The sequence below is a fragment of the Phalangium opilio genome, unplaced genomic scaffold (genome assembly GCF_054372755.1).
Source record: "Phalangium opilio isolate 3A_F unplaced genomic scaffold, DU_Popi_V2 ptg000209l_1, whole genome shotgun sequence".
Lineage (NCBI taxonomy): Eukaryota > Metazoa > Arthropoda > Arachnida > Opiliones > Phalangiidae > Phalangium > Phalangium opilio.
Genome location: NW_028324217.1, coordinates 17,514,190 through 17,536,774, shown reverse-complemented (window position 1 = coordinate 17,536,774; position 22,585 = coordinate 17,514,190). Strand labels below are relative to the sequence as shown.

General features: G+C 34.0%; 1 protein-coding gene across 1 annotated transcript; it reads left to right on the top strand.

Moving 5' to 3' along the window:
* Positions 1-404: 404 nt before the first annotated feature.
* LOC149620961 (uncharacterized) lies at positions 405-22,545 on the top strand. The gene is made up of 2 exons (XM_089854820.1): positions 405-534; positions 20,539-22,545. Exon 2 carries the CDS (start codon positions 20,687-20,689, stop codon positions 22,034-22,036), a length of 1,350 nt encoding a protein of 449 aa, XP_089710946.1. The 5' UTR covers positions 405-534; positions 20,539-20,686; the 3' UTR covers positions 22,037-22,545.
* Positions 22,546-22,585: the final 40 nt, after the last annotated feature.

The window sequence follows — 22,585 nt, the reverse complement described above, 5'->3', positions numbered from 1 at the left end:
CTGGCCAAACTGCCAATGATTTCTTTGCAACGTCAAGCCCTGACTAATTTCGCCTCCACAGTTTGGGTTAAGGCAAATAAACAATCCTTACGATCTTTTCTGGAAAAACACAAGTTTGACCGCGCCTTTCTGGATAACTTTAACTTCAACCGCTACTCTCTGAAGGCCAAGCCATTGAACGACCAAGCAATTGTCGATCTAAAGCGCTCCAACATACCAACACTTTTTAAAGAAATGACCATGTTAATATTGACTGATGTAGGACAAGAAATAATAAAGTGGCTTAAAGAAATTAAAGACCACGTCAATGACACCACCTTGGAGCACCAAGTCTCCAATTTGAGTTGGACGGTTGAAGGTCCTTTGAATCGACCCAAGATGACCAGATTACTACTAGAGAATGAAACTGACCTCGATTTGTCATTCAGTTTTAATATGGCATGCACTTACTGTTTGGAGGATAAAGTTAGTGAACTATGACCACGAATCAGAGAAGAACGGGAGTTAAACGATTTCGATGCTGAAGATTTGATGGTACAATACTGGTTTTATAAACTAGACGGACACTTGCTGAACATACCATATTACCATCTAGACAAAATGTTAGATCTTACTAGAAGGTCTATTGATGTAAAATGTTTTCTTAGGGTTGTTTTTAGTCACTATACTAGTATTGAAACGGTGAAATTTGTATTTAATAGTTTAAGTGATGAAAAAAAAATCGAAGCCTTGAATAGTTTCAAATCATCGTCTCGATTCTTTTATTGCCTCTGCGACGAATCGGTGTTTGCTTATATGTTAAGTCAATTCAATGTTTCGGAAATTTGCGATGTTATATCTAGGTACGATATCAGTACGTTAATGACAGATTTCAATTACTTTGCATGGAAAATACCGAGTTTCTAAAGGCATTTGATCAGCGCATAGGCAAGATGAAAGGCACAAAAACTACAAATGGCAATGATTTGTTAAAGCTAGCTGATGGATCCTTGGGGTATTTCAGACGTTACAACGAAAAGATTTCGTTCAGATATTATTGGAGCCGATTCTCAAAAAACGGGTTAAATAAAGTTATTAAAGATTCTCTTTCATTGTTGCCTTGCATCTTTTATCAACTGTGTCTGAACGAAGACGATGTATCCATTAAAATGGTAATTGATAGCATTGGAGCCCAGGGTTACCCCAAGGACCTTCGTCATCGTTGTGATATTATCTCCTTTTTGGCTAAATACGACGAATCTTTTGAAATATTACCTCGCTCGTACCCTTTACAGGAAGAGTCTAGCCGAAAACCTCATTCAGGTATCAAAGGATAATCGTCTCTTAGTTCCTTTTAAGGATATAATTGCTGAGATTTTGATTGAGGTTTTTCCGCATTGGAATCTCAATCGCATTAATTAGATTGTTAAACTGTTACAGTCAGTATAAAATTACTTCAAATTTGATGTTTCGCAAAGTATTTTCTCAAATTAATGCACTTTGGTTTTGGTTTTCTATACACTTTTTCATCGAATTTTGTTCTCAAGGATTTTGTTCAAAAATTGCTCAGTTTTAAATAAGTAATTTAGATTTCCCATCTAATTTCATACGCAAGAATTTTAATTATTTAGAATACTTTAGAATTGCAATTGTAGTTGTTACATTCTTTCAATCATTTTATTCTGTACTCTTTAAAGACGAAAAAATAAAAGATTGCAATCTTCGAAAGATGATGCGTTCTGTATTTTAAACTAAGTAGTCATAAATTGAGTTTGCCGTTATTGTCAATACGTGGATAAAATGAAAGAATTCATGTTTTATTATGCTAAGGCTACATGAATTCATGTTTTATAATGCTATGGCTGCAGGAATTCATATTTTTTTCTTTGTTATATCGCTAAGACTGTCTTAATTCATACTTCATTTTGTTATGTGTGTGCATTAATTCATGGTTTTTTTTCTTTTTTGTTTCACATGTAAAAAATTAGTGATTGCAGGGATAGATTTAACTTTAGAAGTAAGATTGGAGAACGGTTAGTATTTACTTCAGTCCGACTCAGCCCTGTATAGAGCCCCTCCCTCCAACACGTAAGAATTAAGGAAAAGTTATCTTATTGGCTCACTTAAACTACGTTTTGATGACGTTGCTGAAGGGGACGGCGAAAAATACGTAATTCCTTTTTACCTCTGTCGCTATGACACCCCTCAGAAGCCTTGGTGTGACGTCACCCATGCTATTTGCCCATAGAACCAAACATGGCCGCCCTCTAACAAAGCCAAGTCCGTGATGTTTTACCTAGCCACTGACGTCACAACTGAGATAGCTCTATATTGTAGCTTACTATTTAAAAATGCCCCGGTGTATTATGGTGACCTTTGCGAGTGGGCAGCTAGTAGGAAATCAAATATATGTCTACTAAATCAGGAAAAACGGGAAAAATTTTTTCGCAGTAATGGTTCTTTTAAAAAAAATAATTATATTTTAGTGTCCTATATAATCCTATAATTCTGGAAAAACGAACTATAAAATCCCATATTTTCTCTAAAATTAATGAATACAATTGCTATAAATATTTTCGAAATTTGGCTGGGGGATTCAACCAGGAGCGAAGGAACGCGGCGTTGACCCTGGCCCGCCATTTTAAAATATGGCGGTGGTCATATAGAGTGGTTAATATGAATATCTCTAAGTCATTTAACCAGGGGTCTTTATCATCTTGTTTTTAAATCCTACTCGAGCTCCATCTTCCGTTCAAACATAGCCCACTCGATCACGCGCTCCCGGACGCTGCGCGCATGCTAGCTCGAGCAGCTTGCGTCGTGACGCGCGTGATATTCAAACTAAGCCTAATTAAAACACACCGTCGCCATTATAGTTATCCATTTTTGTCGCTGGGACTGGAATGAATTAATTTTGAGCAGAGTTTGTTCGGTAAGTGCTTGTCCCGAGCTTCGCCATTTTAGTGTTACAATTGTGATTAGTTATCAGTATAGTATAGTGTTGTCCGAGGAATGGCTTAACAAGCTAAGCCTTAGCTTATGATAAAATCGGTAACATGCAAGGCGGACGATATTCTGATTTTTTTTTTTTTTGACAAAAATACGTCATGTATTTCAAAAGCAAGGCTGTTGCCACTTGCCAGCGTTCTATATGTAGCGAACCAGTATAGCCTATTCCATTAATTGCTACAGAGATTAAGCAAACCCACAGGAGTGAAGGCCAATAATTCATGGAGGCCTACCAAGTGTTTAGATAATCGGTTGTTAGCTTATACTTGTTTTGGAAGGAAGGTTTCTTTGGCCGCCATTTTTCAAGATGGCCGTGGAGTTGAAAAATCTTTCTTAGTGTGTATAGACACCTTGTTTCTTACCTCATTTTAAGGAAATCATTTCTGAAATTTTGTACGAGGTTTTTCCGAATTGGAATTTTAATCGTTTTGATTAGATTGTTAAATTTAATGCACTTCATTTTTCTAAACATGTTTTCATCGAATTTAGTTCTCAAGAATTTTTTTTTAAAACTGCTCAGTTTCAAATCAAGTAATTTAGAATTGGATGCAGTTGTAGTTAAATACTTCTGTAAAGATTGTTTAGTGATTAATTACACTGAGCTCAGTAGCTTACTCTTATTTTCGGGTTTTTACCAATTTTATGTTTCCTCTTTTTTGTCACGACAAAGTTCATACTTCCACTTCCGAATTGAAATTGTAGTTGTTGCGTCCTTTCAGTAATTTCATTCTTTATTGTTCAACTGAGAGTAAAAATGAATAAAAGATTGTGTTGTAACGGCTCATGGAGAGAGAGAGAGAACGCAAGAGGTAACAACCAAAACAACTTTATTAAGATAAGACCGCCATCGGACCGAATGCTCTTTTTCATTGTTAAACTTTGGTATATATGTACAACTTAAAAAACATGTGACAAGTTAAAAAACGATAACATATTAGTAGGTTATTTTTTCCATTATTGGAGGAGTTCCAACACCTCCCCTTTTAAGTAAGATCGTAGGACTTCTGGCGGGGATCCATACTGATGCGCTCGGGTATCTTCTTTACTCGTCCGGACCGCCGTACTCCCTCATCCTCAGAGTCTGCGTCTGGTATGTTGAACCGTACATGGCGTTCGGGAGCGGGCACTGTGGTCCCAGCAGGAACTCGGTCGGGATCTACTCTTCGGTCTGGGATGGGTAGATCGAAGGTGTCCATGAATACGGAGTAGGGATTGCCCTTTTGATCGTTATTCAGACGGTGGTAAAGTTGATTGGCATGGAACTTCTTGTTAGTGGCATCATCCATAAGAACATCATAAACTACGCCTTTGACCGCTTGAATTCTTCCTGGATACCATGTCTTTGACTGATGTTGCCGAGCATAGACTAGGTCTCCGACTTTGAAGGTGCGTCGTCGAGCCCCATGATGACGGTTGAATTGTCGCTCCATGGTTGGATTGCGCTCTGATGACGGAGAGGCCGGAGGATGTAGAAGGTCTAGCTCGGTACGAAGTGTTCGGCCCAAGAAGAGTTCTGCAGGGCTTTTCTGGTCTATACTGTAGTTAGGGGTTGAGCGGTAGGACAGCAGGAAGACGTCTAGCATATACGGGACATCTCCTTCGCCCTTGAGTTTTTCTAATGCCCTCTTGAAGGTGTCCACGAAACGTTCCGCCTGCCCATTGGATTGTGGATGGTACGGCGGGGAGAAGATATGCTGGATCCCTTTTCGGGAACAGAACGAGGCGAAGTCGTGTGAAGCAAACTGGGTTCCGTTATCGCTCACCAGTACTTCCGGATAACCATAGCGTGCGAAAAGGTTGTTCAGGACGGATATGGTGGCGGATGACGTGGTGGTTTTCATGTCGAAAATCTCGGGATACTTGCTATAGGCATCGACGACTATAAGGTACTGGTGGCCGTTATGGGGACCGGCGTAGTCGATGTGTATCCTCTGCCAGGCCTTCACGGCTTTCGGCCAGGAATGCAACAGAGTCTTGACAGGGAACTTTGCTGCAGAGCGACATTTGGAACATTTCTTCACGTAGTCTTCAATCTGAGCGTCCAGAAAAGGCCAGTAGGCGTGCGCGCGAGCCAAAGATTTCATCCTACTGGTTCCAGGATGTCCTCGGTGAAGTAGTTTCAGGATTGTTGCTCGTAAGGGGTAAGGTATTACTACTCTATCCTGTAGAAGCACGCAACCCTGCTCGATAGTAAGCAGGTCCTTCCTTCTGTGGAATTGTTCGAGGGTGGTTGCCTCAGGTGTCGCTCGGATATTCTTTAATGTCGGCCACCCATTCCGAATATACCCGACAACCTTCTGTAAGACTGGATCCGCCTGAGCAGAGGATTGAATGTCTTGAAAAGTGACGGGAAGCTGTCGGACTATGGCTTCCACATCGTCTGTGACTTGGAGACTTGCGAGTACGATGTCGTCGTCCGGAGAGGAATGTGACGAGATAAGTCTGGACAGGGCGTCGGCCTGCCCGAAAGAGGTAGTCTTGCGGTATTCTATCTTGAAGTCATAGGCGATAAGAATGAGTGCCCAGCGTTGGAGACGGTTAGCCGTATGGACCGGTATGCCTTTCTTGCTTCCAAAGATTGCTAACAGCGGTTTATGATCCGTGAGCAGAGTAAAGCGGCGCCCATAGAGCATTTTATGAAACTTCTTGACCGCGAAGGTAAGCGCGAGACCTTCCTTCTCGATTTGGCTATAGTTCTTTTCCGCAGGGGTCAATGCCCGTGATACATGAGCTACAGCTTGAATTGACCCATCTGGCATGCGATGTTGGAAGACCGCCCCAAGTCCATAATCGGAGGCATCAGCAGCGACAATGATGTCCAGTGTAGGATCATAATGCGTTAAAAGGAGATCTGATTGAAGCGTCATCTTCAGTTCCTCGAAGGCGTTCTGGCATTTAGGTGTCCAAGACCAAGTCCGTTTGGATTCCAATAATTCGTCCAGTGGCTGTCTCATGAAACGCATATTATTAACGAAAACCTGGTAATAGTTCACCATTCCCAAAAATGAACGTAATGTTGGCAGGTCAACTGGTGCTGGCATGTGGACAATAGCCTTGATCTTCTCGGGGTCGGGTCGTCGACCAGTGCTATCAATGATAAATCCCAGATATTCTACAGGGCCGGTAGGCCCTTGTAGATATGACTTGATACTCTTTTGTAACGTTAAAGCAAAATTCACATGCTTTTACCAATTTTCCTATGGAGATTAACATGGGGTTTTTCGTGATATTTAGCCACCTCTCACTGAAAAACTAGAGCGAAGTTACTTTTCGAAATACTCTTAATTTAACAATTATGTATTCAAGGTGTGCTATCGGCTAGTTTAATTTAAATCAATTAACTCTAAGTATGTTAATTTTAGTTAATTCTGAAAGTACGTCAAAAATTACTTTTGGGTCAGACTGTCTAGCAGTAGACGCTGACAAATTACTTTACTATCTCATCCGAGCTTGAGCACCTTTATATGTATTTTCTAATTAACTGTAGCACCCTTAATAAGAAATAAGTCGTTAGCAGGTCGAATTTTCGTCTAGAAAAGTAATTCAGATAAATAATTACAGTTAACAGAGGTTTTTATATCATTTAAAGTAAGTTTTTGAACGTTCTTTACGGCCAAGGCTTAAGTTGTATTTTAGTTTGTCTATGTAATATAGTATTTATATAGTCTTTCCCCTTTCAAGATAAAAAAAAAGCTCATTTCCAGCTCTGTATTCCAAAAATACGCAGTCTGCTTCGTTTCCTGCTACAAACAAATATATGAGGTACTATACACAGGGTTTCATTATTTGTTAATCTCACTAAAATGCTACTAATTGTGAAGGTGTGTGATATATTTCCTTAAACTAAACCAATGTAGAGGAATTTCCATGTTTACATCAGCACAGATTCTCTCAACGTAACCACGTTGGTAACGGAGGGTTACGTATGAGGTATACTGGGTTTCATTATTTGTTAATGGTTTAGAAATCAACGGTAGTGTTTTCACCCTGTGAAGAATTCAACTTCAAAATATTACAGGAAAGATCACAAAATGTTCAATGTGTTTTCCCTACGGCAGTTAAAAGAGTGGTGTATAGGTTAGCGCAGTTCATTCAACATTCTCATTTGAGGACAGGTATACGGGGTTTCATTATTTGTTAATCTCACTAAAATGCTACTAATTGTGAAGGTGTGTGATATAATTCCTTAAAACTAAACCAATGTAGAGGACCAGATTATTAATTAAAACAACTTTGGTCCTATTGAATCAGTCATACTGTGATGTTACGTTATCATTTTATAAACTATTTGTTACCAACAGTGGATTGTTCAATTCATAAGTAACAGTGGTGCTGGTTAATCCAGAAGGACAGTGTCGTTATACAATTTAATTAGTCAAATAATTTTTATGTTTACATCACAGATTCTCTCAACGTAACCACGTTAGAAACGGAGGGTTACGTTGTTTGCTATTTCCACAGTCCACGTTGCCGTTTGTTTATTGGTTTAAATTGCTATGAATTGTATAGGTATTTGATTTAATTACTGGTATTCAAGCTAAACTATAGAATAACATCATTCATTAACATATTGTATAGATAATCTTTATGTTACCACAAACCTAGCACAGGATATGATAAAAATTGAACGCAATGTGTTGGAAATAATAAAAAAACTCCTCTAAACATTAGAGTTAAGGTGAATTATTTATTAAAAGTCATTTTATAAGCTTAATGAGCACTGACGACAAGTTAATTTCAACGTAATTAAGTGTAATTAACGTGAAATTAAACCCCGAATGTACATTTTTTTTGGATGAAAACTCAGATAACTCTTAAATGATGTCCTTGATTAAGATTGTATCTTACCAAGCCGTTGGTAAAGCCCATGTTTTCTCTTTCACACTTAAGCTAATTTAAATTATCTCCAAAGTACCTTAATAGGCGCGAAATTCAAAAGTTTAGGGTAAAATAAGAATCGAAAACTCCACTAAAAATTGCAATTAAGGTGAAGTATACATTTAAACTCATTTTATAGCCTAAATGTACACTGCCAAAACACAATCCTACGTTAATTTTAACTCAATTAAATATAATTAACGTGAAATTAAACCAAAATATACATTTTTGGATAAAAGCTCAAATAACTTTTAAATAAACTGTGTAAACTACCCAAAAGTTTAGGGTACCATAATGATGAATATATGGCAAAAATATTAAACTGCACTAAACATTGCAATTAGGGTAAAAAATTCAAATAAATTTTAAGCTTAATCCACTCTCACGAACCACGCTCAAATTAAGATTAAAACATCACAAGTTTTTCGTACAGCCACAGTAGTTTCCTGTTTCACTTTCAAATTAATCTAAATGATCATTAAAATACATCAAAAGCGCATACATTAAAATTTTTAGGGTAATTGCAATTTAAAGTGTTAGAGTCACCAAAAATCGCTATTTTTAAAACTGAAAGGTTTTATTCCCATATGAAAGATCAAATCTTTCTGATTCAGAATATCTATTTACATAATGCATTATAATTTTTCTAATATTATTAAAACCCCGGCTTTCGGAGTCGCAGAATTTTATCAAACTATTTTGACAGTTAAATTTCGCGGTACTCCATATACCCCTGGTGACGTCACGATTCGAGCGCGCGTGAGCACACGGCACGCGCGACTCCGCAAGTCCTATTTTTTTATTGATAGGTGGTGATCGTATTTGACGCGCGCGCGATGTTTAAAAATTAGGCTTAGCTCTCGTAATGAAATGTCTCGCGCTGGTCAACCTCTTATGACGTCACCAGGGGTATATTTATAATTTATTCCGTCTTAATGAGGTATGTGAAATATCAATTTTCTTTTTCATATTACAAAATGAATAAATTTCTTTAAGACTTTTTACTTTGGATCTACTGTTATTATAACCCAATTGATGTTTTAAAACGAAAATTAGCCACTTTTCAAAAAACGTGGCACTAACACTTTAAGTTAAAATTTTATTGAAACTTTTATTATAAACTAAATCCACACAAGATAAACAAGATAAGCCGTTAAATTAAACTCAATCAAGTATAATTAATGTGAAAGATTCGTGTTTTGGGTAAATTCATGGATACCTTATAATTAAACTAAGAAATCTTTCACCCAGCCTCCATTTTCCTGTTTAATTCTTACGATTAATTAAATTGTCATTTAAAAACAAGCTCAATTTATAAGCTAAATCAATACTGCCAAACCACAATCCTTCATTAATTTCAACTCAATTAAGTATAATTAGGGTGAATTTAAACATAATATATACATATTTTGGATAAAAACTCGAATAACTTTAGATTAAACTTAATCAAGATTAATCTTTAAATTAAAATTAATCAGGATATACCTTTAATTTAAACTTAATCAAGATGAACCTTTATATTAAACTTAATCAAGATATACCTTTAAATTAAAATTAATCAAGATATACCTTTAAATTAAAATTAATCAAGATATACCGTTAAATTAAAATTAATCAGGATAAACCTTTAAATTAAACTTAATCAAGATATACCTTTAAATTAAACTTAATCAAGATATACCTTTAAATTAAACTTAATCAAGATATACCTTTAAATTGAACTTAATCAAGATATACCTTTAAATTGAACTTAATCAAGATATACCTTTTAAATTAAACTTAATCAAGATATACCTTTAAATTAAACTTAATCAAGATATACCTTTAAATTAAAATTAATCAAGATATACCTTTAAATTGAACTTAATCAAGATATACCTTTTAAATTAAACTTAATCAAGATATACCTTTTAAATTAAACTTAATCAAGATATACCTTTAAATTAAAATTAATCAAGATATACCTTTAAATTAAACTTAATCAAGATATACCTTTTAAATTAAACTTAATCAAGATATACCTTTAAATTAAACTTAATCAAGATATACCTTTAAATTAAAATTAATCAAGATATACCTTTAAATTGAACTTAATCAAGATATACCTTTAAATTAAACTTAATCAAGATATACCTTTAAATTGAACTTAATCAAGATATACCTTTTAAATTAAACTTAATCAAGATATACCTTTAAATTGAACTTAATCAAGATATACCTTTTAAATTAAACTTAATCAAGATATACCTTTAAATTAAACTTAATCAAGATATACCTTTTAAATTAAACTTAATCAAGATATACCTTTAAATTAAACTTAATCAAGATATACCTTTTAAATTAAACTTAATCAAGATATACCTTTAAATTAAACTTAATCAAGATATACCTTTTAAATTAAACTTAATCAAGATATACCTTTAAATTGAACTTAATCAAGATATACCTTTAAATTGAACTTAATCAAGATATACCTTTAAATTGAACTTAATCAAGATATACCTTTAAATTAAACTTAATCAAGATATACCTTTAAATTAAACTTAATCAAGATATACCTTTAAATTAAAATTAATCAAGATATACCTTTAAATTGAACTTAATCAAGATATACCTTTAAATTAAACTTAATCAAGATATACCTTTAAATTAAACTTAATCAAGATATACCTTTAAATTGAACTTAATCAAGATATACCTTTTAAATTAAACTTAATCAAGATATACCTTTAAATTAAACTTAATCAAGATATACCTTTAAATTAAACTTAATCAAGATATACCTTTAAATTGAACTTAATCAAGATATACCTTTTAAATTAAACTTAATCAAGATATACCTTTAAATTAAACTTAATCAAGATATACCTTTTAAATTAAACTTAATCAAGATATACCTTTAAATTGAACTTAATCAAGATATACCTTTAAATTGAACTTAATCAAGATATACCTTTAAATTGAACTTAATCAAGATATACCTTTTAAATTAAACTTAATCAAGATATACCTTTAAATTGAACTTAATCAAGATATACCTTTAAATTGAACTTAATCAAGATATACCTTTAAATTGAACTTAATCAAGATATACCTTTAAATTAAAATTAATCAAGATATACCTTTAAATTAAAATTAATCAAGATATACCTTTAAATTAAAATTAATCAAGATATACCTTTAAATTAAAATTAATCAAGATATACCTTTAATTTAAACTTAATCAAGATATACCTTTAAATTAAACTTAATCAAGATATACCTTTAAATTGAACTTAATCAAGATATACCTTTTAAATTAAACTTAATCAAGATATACCTTTTAAATTAAACTTAATCAAGATATACCTTTAAATTAAACTTAATCAAGATATACCTTTAAATTGAACTTAATCAAGATATACCTTTAAATTAAAATTAATCAAGATATACCTTTAAATTAAAATTAATCAAGATATACCTTTAAATTAAAATTAATCAAGATATACCTTTTAAATTAAACTTAATCAAGATATACCTTTTAAATTAAACTTAATCAAGATATACCTTTAAATTAAACTTAATCAAGATATACCTTTAAATTGAACTTAATCAAGATATACCTTTAAATTGAACTTAATCAAGATATACCTTTTAAATTAAACTTAATCAAGATATACCTTTTAAATTAAACTTAATCAAGATATACCTTTAAATTAAACTTAATCAAGATATACCTTTAAATTGAACTTAATCAAGATATACCTTTAAATTGAACTTAATCAAGATATACCTTTAAATTAAAATTAATCAAGATATACCTTTAAATTAAAATTAATCAAGATATACCTTTTAAATTAAACTTAATCAAGATATACCTTTTAAATTAAACTTAATCAAGATATACCTTTCAATTAAACTTAATCAAGATATACCTTTAAATTGAACTTAATCAAGATATACCTTTTAAATTGAACTTAATCAAGATATACCTTTTAAATTAAACTTAATCAAGATATACCTTTTAAATTAAACTTAATCAAGATATACCTTTAAATTGAACTTAATCAAGATATACCTTTAAATTGAACTTAATCAAGATATACCTTTAAATTGAACTTAATCAAGATATACCTTTAAATTGAACTTAATCAAGATATACCTTTAAATTGAACTTAATCAAGATATACCTTTAAATTAAAATTAATCAAGATATACCTTTAAATTAAAATTAATCAAGATATACCTTTAAATTGAACTTAATCAAGATATACCTTTAAATTGAACTTAATCAAGATATACCTTTAAATTAAAATTAATCAAGATATACCTTTAAATTGAACTTAATCAAGATATACCTTTAAATTGAACTTAATCAAGATATACCTTTAAATTGAACTTAATCAAGATATACCTTTAAATTAAAATTAATCAAGATATACCTTTAAATTAAAATTAATCAAGATATACCTTTTAAATTAAACTTAATCAAGATATACCTTTTAAATTAAACTTAATCAAGATATACCTTTAAATTAAACTTAATCAAGATATACCTTTAAATTAAACTTAATCAAGATATACCTTTTAAATTAAAATTAATCAAGATATACCTTTAAATTAAAATTAATCAAGATATACCTTTAAATTGAACTTAATCAAGATATACCTTTAAATTAAAATTAATCAAGATATACCTTTAAATTGAACTTAATCAAGATATACCTTTAAATTGAACTTAATCAAGATATACCTTTAAATTGAACTTAATCAAGATATACCTTTAAATTAAAATTAATCAAGATATACCTTTAAATTAAAATTAATCAAGATATACCTTTAAATTAAACTTAATCAAGATATACCTTTTAAATTAAACTTAATCAAGATATACCTTTTAAATTAAACTTAATCAAGATATACCTTTAAATTAAACTTAATCAAGATATACCTTTAAATTAAAATTAATCAAGATATACCTTTAAATTAAAATTAATCAAGATATACCTTTAAATTGAACTTAATCAAGATATACCTTTAAATTGAACTTAATCAAGATATACCTTTAAATTGAACTTAATCAAGATATACCTTTAAATTGAACTTAATCAAGATATACCTTTAAATTGAACTTAATCAAGATATACCTTTAAATTGAACTTAATCAAGATATACCTTTAAATTAAAATTAATCAAGATATACCTTTAAATTGAACTTAATCAAGATATACCTTTAAATTGAACTTAATCAAGATATACCTTTAAATTGAACTTAATCAAGATATACCTTTAAATTAAACAATCAAGATATACCTTTAAATTAAACAATCAAGATATACCTTTAAATTAAACAATCAAGATATACCTTTAAATTAAACTTAATCGAGATAAACCTAAAAACTAAACTTAATCTAGGTAAACCTAAAAACTAAACTTAATCTAGGTAAACCTAAAAACTAAACTTAATCGAGGTAAACCTAAAAACTAAACTTAATCGAGATAAACCTAAAAACTAAACTTAATCGAGATAAACCTAAAAACAAAACTTAATCGAGATAGACCTTTAAACTAAATTTAATCGAGGTAAACCTTTAAACTTAAATAAAATTAAGGTGAAATTAACCCAAAACACCACTTTTTTGGTTAAATTCATGGATACCTTATTTAATTAAAATTAAAGGTATAGTCCCATTGGACCGAAACCGCTTTTTGGTTTTTTATGGAGAATATATTTAAATTTCCAGCCCAATGGCGGGTTTCTGCTCAATGGGAATTTATTTGAAAGAATTAGTTAATTAAATGTCTGTGAGGATTTCGAATCACCGCAGCAGCATGGTAAAATATCAGGCTTTTAATTCAGAGGCTCGGGTTCAAACCCAGAGAAGGAAATTGTAAGTTTGGTTAGGTTTGGTTAGGTTAGGTTAGGTCAGGTTCGGTTAGGTTAGGTGAGGTTATTATCCTATTAATTAGTTGCCACCTTTTCCTAAATATTCTCCTAATAGTTAGCTGCCACCTTTTCCAAAACATTCTCCTACTAATTAGCTGCCACCTTTTCCAAAATATTCTCCTAATAGTTAGCTGCCACCTTTTCCAAAACATTCTCCTACTAATTAGCTGCCACCTTTTCCAAAATATTCTCCTAATAGTTAGCTGCCACCTTTTCCTAAACATTCTCCTACTAATTAACTGCCACCTTTTCCAAAATATTCTCCTAATAGTTAGCTGCCACCTTTTCCAAAACAATGCAATTCTCTCCATTATCAATCACTCTCAAAATTAAATTTTGCATTTCAAACATCAATATATATATACAACGAAAACTGTAGGGTAAAAAAATTCCTTAAAAAAGGTGAAAACGTTTGCTTTTTAAATTTTAATATATATTTTCCCAAAACCGCACATTTGGGCTGTTTTCGGTTGAATGGGAAACGCGTTCGGTTGAATGGGAAACGCGTTCGGTCGAATGGGATTCGGTCGAATGGGACACAAGGAAATTAAAACTACACTTATCTTTCACCCAGTCTCAATTTTACTTTTTAATCTTTACAATTAAATGAGCACTCAAGTCCATATTTACACCCATTTCAAGTCCATATTTACACCCATTTCAAGTCCATATTTACCCCCATTTCAAATCCATATTTACCCCCATTTCAAATCCATATTTACCCCCATTTCAAGTCCATATTTACCCCCATTTCAAGTCCATATTTACCCCCATTTCAAGTCCATATTTACCCCCATTTCAAGTCCATATTTACCCCCATTTCAAGTCCATATTTACCCCCATTTCAAGTCCATATTTACCCCCATTTCAAGTCCATATTTAGCCCCCATTTCAAGTCCATATTTAGCCCCCATTTCAAGTCCATATTTAGCCCCCATTTCAAGTCCATATTTAGCCCCCATTTCAAGTCCATATTTAGCCCCCATTTCAAGTCCATATTTAGCCCCATTTCAAGTCCATATTTACCCCCATTTCAAGTCCATATTTACCCATATTTCATGTCCCAAATTAAAACCCCTATTAATCTCATATCAAACCCCTGTTCACCCCATTTCAGGACCATACGCCTGATTTACAGGAATATTTATAGTCGTGTTCAGTGGGACTTCACTACCTTTCCTATTGTGTATGTACACGTTGAAGGCTTTCTTATTATATCAATCCTGAATGAACACGATTATAAGTTAATGCCGTTAAAATTATCCAAATGAACTCTTTTGGGCAACAACTAATGGAGTCAGATTGGTTTTAATAATGAGCATGTTTTACTTTTTAAAACATCACTTAAAAACCTTTCTGAGTTTTGTATGCACAATTTTTTAAAAATACATGCTTTCAATTATTGCTTATTGGAAAATATTTCATGGCATAAAAATTTTATTTTTATTTTACAAACCGAGATTAATATTAGGTCATTACTAAACAACGCGGGCCTTTTCCAAAAAATCGTTTATTTTTCAAGGTCCTTCAACTAATAACGTTGAAAATATTGCTTGTTTTATAGGTCGGGTTAGGTAAGGCATATGTTAGTTAGGTTACGTTTCATTGAGACACAAATTTCAAGCATTGTGCCTCTTATTTATCCTATAAATGCTGTAAATTTAATAAAAAAAAGTTCAATAATAACAAACGTTTTATCGTTGACAGCGTTTAAAAATAAAAATATTTGCTTTTAATAATATAGGCAGTATATTACGTTAGAAAATTATTTTTGGGAACTCATTCTATGTTCAAACTTCGTTTAAGTTCGTTACAGGGTTACCTAATTTGACTTAAAAATTACAATAAGCGAATCGCTTTATAACGGTGCATTTCTGCGATTTAAAAATATTTCATTCTTCTAAACTATAAATTTTGCTTAATGTTTTACAAAATAGATGGGATTATTGCTCATTTTACATAACCACTCAAGTTAATCAGATGTTAACGGGCGTAGATAGAATTATAAATTAAGCCAAGATGTTTGTCCCATTAGACCAAATCCAAAACCGCCAAATTGCGGTAGTTTTCAGCCGAATGGTAATTCGGTCGTAAGGCAGGCAAGCGGTTAATTACCATAGTACAATTAACTTGAAATGGGTCAATAGGGCCTTAAAACGGGGGAAATAGGGTCTTTAAATGGGTAAACAGGGACTTGAAATGGTGTATTAACGGGTTTGTTTTACACTATAAACGTGGTGCTAAATATGGAAAGAATAAATATTTAACAACTATTTCACAGTTTTTCACTTCACTTGGTTTAATAAAAGCGTACTTTTTCCCTACTTTTAACACCATTAAATTAATTAATATTAGAAGTTCAACAGATTGCCTAAAAAAGATGTTAAAAACCACTGTAAATGGTGCATAAATGCCTAATATTTCCTCAATACTTGCAAATAATATTAGAAAATGGCGTGAATTGATCATAAAAATGGGGTTGAAGTACACCCTAAATGATGTCTTTTTTTGCCACAGGAAAAAACAGCATAAATGGCGTTTGAATGCACCGTTATATTTTAGAGTGCAATGGTATGACGGTAAAGCAAACATAATTATTCAAAATTTAATTACATTAAGACTGAAGTGACAGATATTATAAGAAAACGTCTTGGTTTGGACCAAGGCCGAAAAAACAAACGATATGTTTGAGGTTTATCAATTGACTGAAGTTTCAGATATTGAAATTTTTTTCTAGTTATTTCTATCCACTCAATCCTTAATCACTATTTAATTCAATCAACTGATTTTACTGTTAATCGATCTAGTCCCTCTAAATTAATTGAAAAAATTACATATCTACGCTTTTTCAAGAACAATTACATTTTCCGAAAACATTTTATTATGAAATTAATTATTTTGAAGGGATTTCGTGTCGATGCACACTAACTTGTAAGCACCTTGACGGACAATGTTTTAATTGTTGCTGGCTTGACAAATTTTCAAGTTTGCACCAAAAGAAGTTTAAATCTGTTTTAAGTTGTTGATAAGACTGTCGTTTACAGTGAATGTCGTCTACTTAAGACAAAGCAACAAAGTTTATCCTGTGTGATAAAGGGTAAAGATCACATAAACAGAAATACTTCTCAGTACCACTACCAATGACTTGTTATATTCATTTCCCGCGGAAATAATATGGTTAAACACATCATTTATTACTAGTTATGCCAAGAAGGTCACATTTAACTTCGAAACCCCTTCCCTTCCTCTATTTTCCCAATATATGGCGTTTTATAATAACCAGTGGTTCCAGTGTATGGGTCATCTGAGCCGTCGCAACACACTCAGCCAATATATCGAAACCTTTTCACATTAGTAAACGGTACATGACACTCCGGACTAGCCCACCAACCTTATTAACCCAACAATATAAAACATTCGTGAATATGAATGATTATGGTTATGGCTTGACACTCGCTAGCGCCCGAACGACCGATCACTCAGTGTAATCGGTGTACATTTGTAAGTGAGTGGACCATTTTGGAAATTACATACAGAGAAACTAAAACACAGGTGTGATCCCGCCATTGGGGGGTTTTCTCTCATTCTCTCGCTCGCTTAGAAACACCGCTATAGGCAGTGCTAGTTGACTAGCCTCCTGCCCGTAGTGAACTTTGGCACCGTCTGGCGATGACCCTTGGTGCGAGGGAGAATACACCCCAATGGTGGCCTCGCCACTGTGTTTTCCGAAATGATCTTTACGCTTGCTAAAATGATTACGCGTAATACGAAACCGGTGTAAAAGTAGCGCCAACAATGTAGAAAGGGGTGGTGACGTTTCAAATGAAGACTGAGTTATGACCAAGAAATTCTAAAGTACGGAAATGGAAGTTCCAGTGCTACTTTACCTTCATAGAGGCGACAATAGAAATGTAGCATTTCGATATACGAAATTAAATGTATAAATTCGCGCAACACCCTGGTTTGGCATCTATTAAATATTTACATTTTCCATTCGAGTTATACCAAAGTTCGCTTGCTCTTTTTAGACATCCAGTAAAACATTTCAAATATTCAATACTGATCCCTCAACACGTACTCCCTTCAAAATAATTAATTTCATAATAAAATGTTTTCGGAAAATGTTATTGTTCTTGAAAAAGCGTAGATATGTAATTTTTTCAATTAATTTAGAGGGACTAGATCGATTAACAGTAAAATCAGTTGATTGAATTAAATAGTGATTAAGGATTGAGTGGATAGAAATAACTAGAAAAAAATTTCAATATCTGAAACTTCAGTCAATTGATAAACCTCAAACATATCGTTTGTTTTTTCGGCCTTGGTCCAAACCAAGACGTTTTCTTATAATTTTATTTGTGTCATGAATAGTTTACATTTCTCGAGGCGAAGGCGGAATCCATAGTCTTTAATGCGGGAGAGTACTTCTTTGAGGTGTCGCTGGTGATCTTCGAAGTTACGGCTGACAATGATTATATCATCGAGGTAAGCTGTTGCGAATTCAAGTCCAGCAAGCATTTGGTCCATTATGGTTTGGAAAATCCCCGGAGCGGATTTCACCCCAAACGGAAGTCTCTGATATTGGAAGTTTCCCAGATGAGTGGAAATGGTACAAAGCGGTTTAGAATCGTCGTCCAGTTCTACTTGTAAGTATGCGTCAGATAGATCCAATTGAGAGAAAAGTTTTCCCCCGTTGAGCGTCGCAAATATGTCTTCCGGCAGCGGTAAGGGGTGTTGATTGAGTTCTATGGTCTCATTCAGGCCGGTGGAAAAATCTGCGCAAAGACGGGTAGTGCCGTTAGGTTTCCTTACGCTTACGATTGGGGCTGCCCAATCAGTGTGCTCGACGGCTTTCAGGACATTTGACTCTTCCAGGCGTTTGATCTCCATTTCGATAGTTTTGCGGGCGGCAAACGGAACTAGCCTGGCTCTACGGTATACTGGAGTGCTTCCGGGTTTGAGGGTAAGGCGGGCTTTCGCTTTAGTACACAGCCCCAAACCGTCCTCGAAGACATCCGGAAACTCGTTCTTCAGCGTCGCAAGGCATTCGGCGACAGGTGAGGCAGTACAGAGGTTAATGGCTTGAGTACCGAGTCGGGAGCATTGTCGTAAGCTATCCAGAAGACCGAAGAAATCCAGGGTTTCCACTCCCAGTAGGTTTAGGGATCCGTCTTTTGCCAAGTAGAAGTCGTGTTGGATTTCAGCTGGTCCCAGTTTAAATTTCGCCGTGGCTTTCCCAAGGAATGTAGTGCTCGATCCATCGAATAGCACTCCTTGCTCGCTGCAGGGGGTTAACTTCGGCTTACCAATTCGTTCGTAAGTCGCCTCATTGATAATGTTGCCTTCCGCCCCACTGTCCAAGTAGAAAACTACGGGAACGTCGTTAACCAAGAATTCCCCCGTTATGAGTTTCGAAGGTCGCATGGAATTCAGACTGACTGTATTGATCTGGCTTCTGTCTGGTTTCCGGTGTCCGGATACACGTTTCTGATTTTCGCATTGACTAGCGACGTGACCTGTTCGAGAGCATTTATGGCATTCAGTCTTAGCGTGCGTGCATTCCCTGACCCAGTGCATCTCTCCGCATCGAAAACAGGCGTATGGCGGCGGTTTCGAAGATCTTTGAGATGACTTGGCTCTTCGCTTCTCGGGAGATCTAGAAGGATGCCGTACAGAAGTCTTCCGACGACGGAAGCTGTTGATCGGCGTGGCCTTTGCTTGGAAAACCGTCTGTTCAGTCTTCGTAGCGACGATGGTCAGGACTTCGTCAATGACATTCTTGAGTTCAATGTTGGTCTCGGTATTTAACCGTTGCAGGATTCTGGTTCGTATGGATTCGTCTTCTGGTCTGGACAATCCACATAGGGAAACTAGAATTCCGAATTGATCTTCGGTCAAATCGGAGAAATTGAAGCGCTTTAGAAGTAGTTTAACGCGGTTGAAATACGGGCCATAATCTTCATCCAATTGACGCTGGATTCGCATTAGGTTGAATCTTTCTATGAAGAGTGTCTGTTTCTTCCCGAAAAGTTTCTTGAGGTTCTCTACTGTCGTTGCATACGAGTAGTCGGTTGGCTCTTTGGGCATACAGGACCGATAATACTCGCTGAAGGCTTCGTTAGACAGTTTCGAGACCAGATACTTGACTTTGGCAACGTCGGTCAGATTTGGGACACTAATATCCACGAGATAGTCAAATCTCTTCAGCCATTGTTCCAGTTTGTCGCCATCGTGTTCACCAGTCTCTTCGGAGGCGTGGGTTCGAATCCCACCTCTATCACCACTGTTGTAACGGCTCATGGAGAGAGAGAGAGAACGCAAGAGGTAACAACCAAAACAACTTTATTAAGATAAGACCGCCATCGGACCGAATGCTCTTTTTCATTGTTAAACTTTGGTATATATGTACAACTTAAAAAACATGTGACAAGTTAAAAAACGATAACATATTAGTAGGTTATTTTTTCCATTATTGGAGGAGTTCCAACAGATTGTTATCTAGGGAAGTCTCTAAAATTGAATAGTCGTAACTTAAGTTTTGCCGTTTGTATCAAAATTGAGTCAATACAAGGGTAAAATTAAGAATTCATGTTCTATTTTGCTATGGCTACATGAATTCTTGTTTTATGTTGTTATGTGTGTGCGTTCATGTTTTTGATGTTTTTTTTTTCGTTTCGCATGTTAACATTTATTAATAACCTATAGTTCTTATATGGTTTAGCCTATAGATCTTATGTGGTTTTTAGGTACGGCTCATTTGAAAAAGAGCGAGAAGCCCCAACGAATAAATTACGGATTCTGAAAAGCCAAGAAATTCAGTGAAGATTATTACTCGCTTTTGAGAATCCTCAAGCGTCGACGTATCCATACGAAAGTCGTACTGAATAATTCAAAATGAAGCTGGCCAAACTGCCCATGATTTCTTTGCAACGTCAAGCCCTGACTAATTTCGCCTCGTCAGTTTGGGTTAATGCGAATAAACAATCCTTACGATCTGCTCTGAAGGGCGAGCCATTGAACGACCAAGCAATTGCCGAGCTTAAGAACTCCAACATTCCAACACTTTTTAAAGAAATGACCATGATGATATTGACTGATGTAGGAGATGAAATAATTTTGTGGCTTTCCGAAATTAACGACCACGTCAACTACACCACCTTGGAGCACCAACTCGTCAATTTGAGTTGGACCATTGAAGGCCCATTGAATCGACTCAAGATGGCCTGGCTACTACTAGAGAATCAAAGTGACCTTCCTTTGTCATTCAGTTTTAGAATGGCATGCAATTACTGTTTGGAGGATAAAGTTAGGGAACTGTGGCCACTAATCAGAGAAGAACGGCAATTAAAGGGTTTTAATCATGAAAATGCGCTGGTAAAATACTGGATTTGTAAACAAGACGAACACTTGCGGAACGTATTATTTACCCGTCTAGGCTTAGAGTTAAATTTTTCTGGAAGGTCTATTGATGTAGGATGTTTCCTCAAGGTTGTTTTTTGTCGTTATACTATTGAAACAGTTAAATTTCTATTTAATAGTTTAAGTGATGCTGATAAAAATGAGGCCTTGAATGTTTTCAAATCATATGATGTAAAAAAATATTTGCTCTGCGACGAATCGGTTTTTGCTTATGTTTTAAGTCATTTAAATTTTATGGAAATGCGTGAGATCATGCCTAGGTGCATTATCCTAATGTTAATGACAAGTTTCAATTACTTTGCATGGCAAAATACCGAGTTTGTAAAGGCATTTGACCAGCACGTAAGCGAGATGGAAGGCACAGTGAATGCTTCAAATGGCAATGATTTGTTAAAGCTAACTGATGGATCCTTTGGGTTTTTCAAACGTTACAACTCTAGGATTTTGTTCAGACATTATTGGACCAGATTCAATAAAAAAGCGTTAAATAAAGATATTAAAGCTATTCCTTCATTGTTGCCTCGCATCTTTTCTCAACTGTGTCGCAACGAAGACGATGTATCTATTAAAATGGTTATTGATAGCATTGGTGCCAAGGGTTACCCCAAGAACAAATTTAGTCCATCCAAAATTATCCAAACGTTGGCTAAATACGACTCGAGTCTTTTGAAATATTACCTCGCTCGTTCCATTTGCAAGAAGAGTCTAGCCAAAAACCTCATTAAGGTATCAGAGTATATTCGTGACTTAGTTCCTTTTAAGGATATGATTGCTGATATTTTGATTGAGGTTTTTCCGCATTGGAATCTCAATCGCTTTGATTAGATTGTTAAACTGTTACAATCAGTATAAAATTACTTCAAATTTTGTGTTTTGCAAAGTATTTTCCCAAATTAATGCACTTTGGTTTTGGTTGTCTAAACACGTTTTCATCGAATTTTATTTTCAAGAATTTTCTTTGAAAAACTGCTCAGTTTTAAATAAGTAATGCAGTTGTAGTTAAATACTTATGTAAAGATTGTTTAGTGACTAACTACACTGCGTAAGAGAACGCTTATTTTCAAGTATTTACCAATTTAATGTATACTTTTTGGTCACAATAAAGTTCCTAACTATTTTCATGTGCGACGATTTTAATTATTTAGAGTACTTAAGAATTGCAATTGTTACTGTAGTTGTTAAATTCATTCAGTAATTTGATTCAGTATTTTTTAAAGACGAATAAATTAAAGATTGCAATCTTCGAAACAAGATGATGCGTTCTGTATTTTAAACTAAGTAGTCATAAATTGAGCTTGCCGATAGTATCAAAATGAATGAGTCAATACAAGGATAAAACGAAAGAATTCATGTTTTATTTTGCTATGGCTACAT

What these genes read in the sequence shown, in the direction of transcription:
- LOC149620961 (XM_089854820.1), top strand. Translation starts at nt 20,687, where the DNA reads ATGAAGCTGGCCAAACTGCCCATGATTTCTTTGCAACGTCAAGCCCTG.